The sequence below is a fragment of the Amblyomma americanum genome, chromosome 10 (genome assembly GCF_052857255.1).
Source record: "Amblyomma americanum isolate KBUSLIRL-KWMA chromosome 10, ASM5285725v1, whole genome shotgun sequence".
Classification (NCBI taxonomy): domain Eukaryota; kingdom Metazoa; phylum Arthropoda; class Arachnida; order Ixodida; family Ixodidae; genus Amblyomma; species Amblyomma americanum.
The window spans coordinates 45,517,087-45,524,959 of NC_135506.1; the positions used below are offsets into that span (position 1 = coordinate 45,517,087).

Consider the following 7,873-nt stretch of genomic DNA (forward strand, 5'->3'; position numbering starts at 1 on the left):
AAAAAGTAGGCGGCACCCATTTTCCTGCGCGCGAACAGTGTCCTTGGGGGAATTCTAATGGTCTCTCCTCTCCCCGTGATTTCTGAAAACTTCCTCGCGTGGATTGCCGTTTGCACCACGTTACAAACAAGTTTAGGAGGTTGCCGTGCTGTGGGTCGAGGGCACTGATGTCATCAAGCTGGAGGCCTGGGGATCTGCGTGCGAGCGGCTATATAAGCGTCTGTCGGATGCTGACTACTCGCCATTTCGGTGTCACTCATCCAATTTCTTGCTGAGCGCACGTAGAACTTGGATATCCTTTCAGTTGCTATCTGACTTCGACACCGGCAAAATGCAAAGAATTTTCGGCCTGTGTCTCTGTCTTGGTCTTCTGTACCTCGTCACAGCCGATGAACGTGAGTCAATTTACAGCGAACATTTCGAACGAATCTATCCCCGTAATTGCAATAACGAGTGTAAGGCTAAAGCGCCTACGTAAGAAAAGAATAACGACGAGCATATTAGCACACTCAAGTTGTTGTTTTTTTTTGTAGCGTTTACTTTCATCTTCTACAGGCTTTGTTGGCTGAACGTTGCCATTGCCACCAAGCTTAATTATCCACATGACTCAACCACATTTGTAATGTTTCGCGCGTGGTCCCAATAAACTGATTAGATGCGCATTTAGTACGCTGCATTATTAAGGGAGTGCGCTAACGCGGTAAATGTGGATTTGTCCGTTTCTTCTTGAAAGGTTTAATATCTCAGCTTAGGAACATCGCCAGCAGGTCCTTCCGATTTTGTGTGTGTGTGCGTGTGTGCGTGCGTGCGTGTGTGTGTGTGGGGGGGGGGGGGGGGGGCGTTGGTTGCACCCGAATTTTTTCCAAGTGGGTTTTATTTTCTTGGCACTTATCCGCCTAACCCACATAACTTTACTGATCGGCGTTCGGCATAAGTGTTCAATGGAAGGGAAATTTCGTTCGTATGAAGAAGCGAATTGTGGAATTTAGGTTACGAAGCTGCATAGGTTAGGTTTTGAAAAGGATGAATAAGAATACGTACGCGCCATTGGTACGCTGCTTCGTCATTTCAGGCTAAGCTGACTTGCACAGTGAACATTTGGGAGCGAGAAAGCAGTTGTAAATTTAATTTTGTCTCCCAGCAGTTTCCCTCATCAATGCAGCGTACCATAAACGTTAAACATTAGAACGTATTCGCGAGGTAGTAAAGAGACCGCCTGTTTTCTTTCTTCAAAGCGTGCACAGTCTGTGCGCATGTATTCCTTTATAAAAACTGAAGTAAAAATACCAGCGTTTCTCAATTTAATTTACAACTGGTCGTTAAGCTGGTCTTCACTCGGCGGATACATCTTGATAGAGAGTGGTGAACGAAATTATTCTCGGTTAGTGACTAATGATTTGGCTGTGCATTACTCTGATAGAGATCTGTATCCAGAACGTATACAACATGGCCAGTAGCATAAATTATCGATTCGCTTCAATAACTATTAGATGGTTCTTTCTAACAATGCTTTTAAAAACAAGCTGCGAGTGGAGCTGCGGGACCAGTAATAAAGGTCACTCAACGCAGTCTGGCACGTTCAAGCACGTAGAAAAAAAATTACATTTATGAAGCGAAATACTGTACACTATCACCTGAAAAAAATTCGCACAGATATTGTTGCTTCCCAGAAAGTTCTCGTTTACGACCTCGAGCTGCTATCATCACTAAAAGCTCATAGAGCTCTCAATCTGCATGCAGATACCCCCCCCCCTCTCCCATAGTGAAAAAAATTTGCTCTGATGCGCCCCTTCTATAAAAGATTCAAAACCCAGCTGCTACGACGCGTTATCCAGGAAGTGCCGCCGACATCGTAGTTTCGTTTGGCATGAGGAACGAGTGCTATTGCACCTGTATATCTGAGCTGTCTTGTGCTGCTGAAGTTTCACCGGCCTCTTCAACCTCTCCAGTAGCGCGTATCCTTGTGCTTGTCTATTCTTCTCGAATTGTCTAGTGTTTGCGCTCACCGCTCACCGTAAGAATATCATGCACCCACTAGGCCGAACCGAAACTTTATTAAGGTGCTATTTACGGCGTATTCCAATCGGAAATCTCGGGAAAGTGCTTGTGCTCCGCAAAACAAAGAGCACGTTTCAGTGGGCGATCTGGATTCAGATTCTGATTTCAGATAGATCTCGACGCACATCGTGCTCTTCCGCGGATTCACTGCAACGCTCCGAATAGTCCATTTGAACACACCCTTAGTGACTGCAGTAATCATGTGTGTGAAGGCAGTAGTTCTAGCACCCACCTCACCACTCGCCTTGAAGTGCATTTGCCCTGTGTGAAAAAAAAAGTGAAATGCCATGCAAGCTAGATTTAAGGTGGATCTCGAACATGCGTGCCTTGTAGTGGGCGTTCCTTTACTGGAAGGAAAGATAGGCGCAGTAGATCAACCATTCCCAAAGCGTCTCACAAGAAATGGGAAGCACAGGAGAATTTCTCTTGCTTACCCTCTTAGCTATAAGAAGCTGAGACAAAGCCTGAGCTCGGTTGAAAACGCTGCAGGGACACTTGTTTTTCCGTCGAAAGTTGCTTACCTGCGATAGTTGCAACATTCTGGTTATACAGTGGAGAACGTTAACCTCCTCCATTTCGCAGTGGAGGAGGTGAAGGAGCAAATCGAGAAAGCCGTTCGCGAAAATGCCGGCAGCGATGAGCTGGCGGAGAAGATAATCTCGAAAGGCAAGATCCTCCTAGACTGCGCCTCCAAGAATCCGGAAGGAGTAGCCCTGCTAAGGAAGGTAATGTGGCTTGATGCATCTCTCTTAACACTTTTAGTGCGTTAGCACTTACAGTGACCATTGAAGCCGCTTTTGTGGAAGGCTGCTCACCTGCCCACCGGGTGGTGGGTGACCTACCCTACCTTGTCAGGCGGCAGCCCATTTAATCGTGAGAGGCTGCTTGAGAAGAGCAGCGTAGGTCGCAGCCCAACCCAAGCATTCAAAGTCTCAGTGATGGCAGCGCCTAGCCATGGCACCTGCCTTGTGCCATTGCTCACCTGCCCACCGGGTGGCTTACTTGCCAAGGTGTAGCTGGTGGTAGCCAGGCGAGAACCTGAGACGCTAATTAGGCGGCACTGCCCCTAAGCGCACCGAGACAAGCGGAATGAGCAGCAGAGGTTAGGAGGAGAACGTGATTTGAATGACGCTTGCACAGTAGCTAAAAACAGAAGAAGTAATTGAGATTGTAATTAGGTGGTAGGCCGGTAATTATTTCGCACCTCCAACCGACAATTGATGTCATGCTAGCGCACATATCCGCATTTGGCTTAATTACCCAAATCGACTTTAAAAAAAAACACAAAAGCGTCGCATGAGTGAAAGGCAATAAGTAATTCGACGAGTGGGCTGCATTGAAAAAATTCTCGGTGTCGATTTCTGTGTGAAAAAAAGCTTGCTTTTGAAGGAAAGGAAATGACGCCGCAATTAACTTCTCGGTGGACAGCTCAACTGCGCCGTGAGGTAAGGGGGCAAGGAAGAGGCGAAAAAAAGGAAGAGAGAAAGAAGGTCCGGATTTGAGAGCTCCGGTAAAATTTCCACCACCTGGGGTTCTTTAACGCGCACTGCCATCGCGCAACACTCGAGTGTCGGATTTTGGCCTCCATCGAAATGCGGCCGCTGTAACCGGGATCGAACCTGCGTCCTCGGCCTCAGCAGCCGACCACTCTAACCACTGAGCCACTGCGGCGGTTACGTGGCCACTTTACAGAGGCGGGCCTCAGAACGGGTACAACTGGGCCCTTCAGGAGATTGGCATAACCGCGAGGCTGACATCGATCTCGTTAATCGGCACAGGGGAGCTAGGGGCCTGTCCTGTATACTTTTTGCTTGTGTTTATTAGGTGTCTCCATGTCTGTTCCTGTGTTTGTTTGAATGCTTGTTTCTTTATATCCCTTCGGACTTCTCAGTTTTCAAAAGTGTTTCGCATCTTATGATGCCTTCTGTCCCTGTTTGTGGTTATTTGAGTGCACCTCTATTTTAAAGCTACAGTGTTATAAACTCCATCGTGTAAAAATTTGTCATTGCTCACATAATTCCGAGCACTGGAAGTGACGTCACGAGAGCGAAAGTGACAGCTGCAAGTTTCTCGTTCTTGTCTGATTGTGCGCAGACGAACGCGTAGGTGTCTGACAACAGAACAATAAAAGAATGACACAAAATTCGATGCATAAGGCATTACCAGCTTCTAATGCTACAGCATTCCCAATACTTAACGTATTAGGCGTCCCTGTGAATTTTTATGCGCGTCCCTCCGCCTAGATTTCTTATTTTTTATGTGTTTCGACTTCATAGGGTGTACAAAGCAACGAAACATCGGGTGTGTAAGTACGAAACTAACCGTGACGCCCGTCTCCCTGGATAATTAGCACCAGCAGGTTTGCTGTGAAATGTACACTTATCGCCGATATTACGAAGACGTTTTAAACGCAATATTTCAGCACAAAAATAATAGAGATGAAATAGTTCGCTCTACACGCGTATTTGGATACATTTAAGACTTCCTGTTCCAGATCACGCTTCCCGTCGCCACCGAAGGAACTAAGTGCGCAGCTACGAAGTCTGACATTTCGGACCCCGCTGAAAGAGAGCTCGCTGTAAGTTGTAGATCTTAGCATGGCTATTTATTGATCAATAACATGCTTATTCAATCATTATTTTGCAATATTATATCTTCATTTTGTTTTTTTGTTTGCTGCTCTTTGACGATGGCGATGCGTTCTGTGGTGCATGTTGTTGATGCTTTGTTGAGTCGCTCACAAGAAACCTCATTACGGCCCATCAAGTAAAGAGCTTTGTGGATGATCACGAAGTGAACAAGGGAGCGAAAGGCCTCAGTGTGCTCAGGCAAGCACTCTGAGGCTTTCTTCTTCCTTGTTTACTTTGTGATTTTCAAGAACCATCTGTCCACCTTTCATCTACCAATGCCTCTTACGGCATTGGTAGATTGAGTAATCGGAGTGGAAGCACTTGTCGGGCTGCTCACCAAACATCAATCGCTATTTCTGTGTGTCAAAAGATTAATCCAGCGAGAAAGAACGACCACACAAAAGGGAACACACAACACAGAACCAGCGCCCCTACTGCGTTGTGTGTTGTCTTACACGTCCTCGTTCCTTCGAGGTGAATTAATCTATTGAGAACAGTGAACCAACTAGCCTAGACTAAAATCCTGGTTCTTGTGTGGATAAGGACATTGCTTTTTTTCTCCTGTTTCAGGGAAAACAATGTTTCAGAGATGCATCGATACGTGCGAAGGTATGACCGCAGTATCAACGGACATTTTTTTTGTGTATACATGTAGACCTATATCCAGTGGTTTCTTTGCCGCTTCTTCACATATTTTGCTTAACTTTACAAGGCATTGCGTTACAAATGGCGCACAGCACCAAAGAAGTACTCCGATTGATTTAACTGATACAGTTACCTTCGAACAAACTGTGAGCATTCAAGCAATGATTATTCAAACAATTAAGGAGCGAGATAGAAATATCTTTCGTTGTTCTAATAATAATTATAATTGGTCTTTTGGGGAAAGGAAATGGCGCAGTATCTGTCTCATATATCGTTGGACACCTGAACCGTGCCGTATGGGAATGGATAAAGGAGGGAGTGAAAGAAGAAAGAAAGAGGTGCCCGTAGTGGAGGGCTCCGGAATAATTTCGACCACCTGGGGATCTTTAACGTGCACTCACATCGCACAGCACACGGGCGCCTTAGCGTTTTTCCTCCATTAAAACGCAGCCGCCACGGTCGGGTTCGAGCCCGGGAACTCCGGATCAGTAGCCGAGCGCCCTAACCACTGAGCCACCGCGGCGGGTCTTTCATTGTTCTAAAGAGTTACTTTTTGATAAACAGCAGTCGTGCAAGATTTTATTCAACTCCAGTGCAGAATATAGAACGGAACTCACAGTTTTGCGCAAACTCATTGTTCCCTTTCATATCCGAGGGACCTGTACCTATCAGAACCACTTCTTGATAACAACGCACATATATATGGTCCGTGCAGCATGACTTCGACCGAGCTGAACGAACCCGTAGAGTAAAACTGCGCAATGAGAACGGGACGAAAGGCACACATAAGGATAGACGGTGAGCATCATGATAGACGACGTTCATGATGAACTACCTAATTAACGCTGGTTTTTAACGGGCACTTTTTCCTACGTACGTGACGAAACCCGGCAGCTATGCCTGGAATTCAACGTCAAGACACTCTCGGGTGCCGGAACTTTGTGCAGGACATAGGGCTTAATACAAACAGACGAAAAAAAGAAATAAAAAATGTTTCCACAATCCAGCACACGGGACTTATGACTGCACTGTGGAAATGTGGCAATTGCAGACGGCAATGTAGTTTAGCTTCCACGCCCGCGCTCGCAGCCAAGACAATGTAGTTCTTAGTTCATTTGTGTTCATCTATTCAATTCAGTGCAAAGCATTATATCTTTCATGTTATCACTGTAGGAAGCGGCAGGACTCACAGAGAAGGAAAATGTTGCCTACGACGAAGTCAAGGTAAGTGTGCAGATTCAAACAAAGCGCCAGGTCATGTGGGTCGCTTATGTCACAGACGGCCGCGCTTCTTACCTCAGTATTACAGTAGCAATATATCCAAAGCATTGCTGATAGTAGTGCCAAAGTAAGTCGCTGTATTTCTAACGATACAATCAAGCGATTGCTAACGGTCATTGCTCCATTTATGGTTGAGTCAATGGACGCATCGCGTACTTTTGGCAACCGCCGAAGAGACCTTATGAAACGCATTTTTTTTTGTAATTAGTAGCATGTTATTTCGAAGCTGACGTTCAAAAGGCGCTCCCCGAGCAATGGCGCCGCCCTGTATGCGGCTTATATGGCAAACCCAATGCAGTCCCATTATAAATCACATTCTTTTGGCAAAGAATATCTTCGCCGCCCGGCTTCTCGGCCGCAATAATCACGGTGACTCATCAGTTCGCCGGCTAAGCGTTAATGAAGCAATGAAATAAAAGTTAATTGACAAACCATTCCTGCACTGCTCTGGAGCTGTTAGGCGCATAGTATTGTCTAACTTCTCCTGCCTGCCTTGTTTTACCTTTTTCTAGGTCTGCATTTTGACTAATCTGCATGAAGTGAAGGTTTGAGCAAGAGATAAAACAAATGCAGGGCGGCGTCGTCTCCGCTGCGTCGTCTTAGGCCCATGTTCATGTTGTGAGCCCATTGATTGCCTCCGACGTTTTAGTTTTGTGGACAAGCAATAAACAAATCATTCGATCCTACCTTGCTTCATTTCTTTTTTTTTCAGTTTCTGTTGCGCTCATCTTTGCACTACTTTATTCAAGAATTTTGAGGGCAATGGTAGTGCAAAAGAAGGCCCCAAAGTTTAACTGCGTGGGAGACCTCCTATTAAAAAGTGCGGAGAGTATTGGCATTAGAGACATGAGAACATGAGAAAGTGTAAATAACATAATGATCAAAAGATATATGACCACAGCGTATCATTGAATACAATAGACCACACAAATTTAGCAAACGTTGACGAACAGAAACGCAAGTTTGGTGTTGCTAATTTTTGTGTACAAATCATGTTTCGAATCGACGGAATTTAGGTCCTGTTTGAACAAATAACCTGATCGTGATGATTTAATAAATTCACGCAGTGTAATCCAAGTCACAGCGCACTAAAAGTTCGGTACGCTGGGTCTATAGCACGCGACAACTTTTTAAGGCCTCGCGACAACGCGAGGGTCCTGTGCGTCCGCAGAGGAGCCTTAAAAGTCCAAACGCTCGGCATCAGCTCAACCAGTAGGATCCGTTTTTTCCCGGATACGGCGATGAAACGCACAGCTAAG

At 45.7% G+C, this 7,873-nt stretch overlaps 1 protein-coding gene across 1 annotated transcript; it reads left to right on the plus strand.

Annotated features, from left to right (window-relative positions):
- Positions 1–246: 246 nt before the first annotated feature.
- LOC144106505 (uncharacterized) lies at positions 247–7,300 on the plus strand. Its single transcript, XM_077639346.1, has 6 exons — positions 247–395; positions 2,641–2,783; positions 4,553–4,636; positions 5,259–5,297; positions 6,507–6,557; positions 7,127–7,300. The coding sequence occupies exons 1-6, from the start codon at positions 332–334 to the stop codon at positions 7,163–7,165; spliced, it is 420 nt and encodes a 139-aa protein (XP_077495472.1). The 5' UTR covers positions 247–331; the 3' UTR covers positions 7,166–7,300.
- Positions 7,301–7,873: the final 573 nt, after the last annotated feature.

What these genes read in the sequence shown, in the direction of transcription:
- LOC144106505 (XM_077639346.1), top strand. Translation starts at nt 332, where the DNA reads ATGCAAAGAATTTTCGGCCTGTGTCTCTGTCTTGGTCTTCTGTACCTC. An exon ending in GAGTAGCCCTGCTAAGGAAG is followed by an intron (nt 2,784 to 4,552) that starts GTAATGTGGCTT and finishes TTCCTGTTCCAG; the next exon opens with ATCACGCTTCCCGTCGCCAC. An exon ending in ATGCATCGATACGTGCGAAG is followed by an intron (nt 5,298 to 6,506) that starts GTATGACCGCAG and finishes TTATCACTGTAG; the next exon opens with GAAGCGGCAGGACTCACAGA.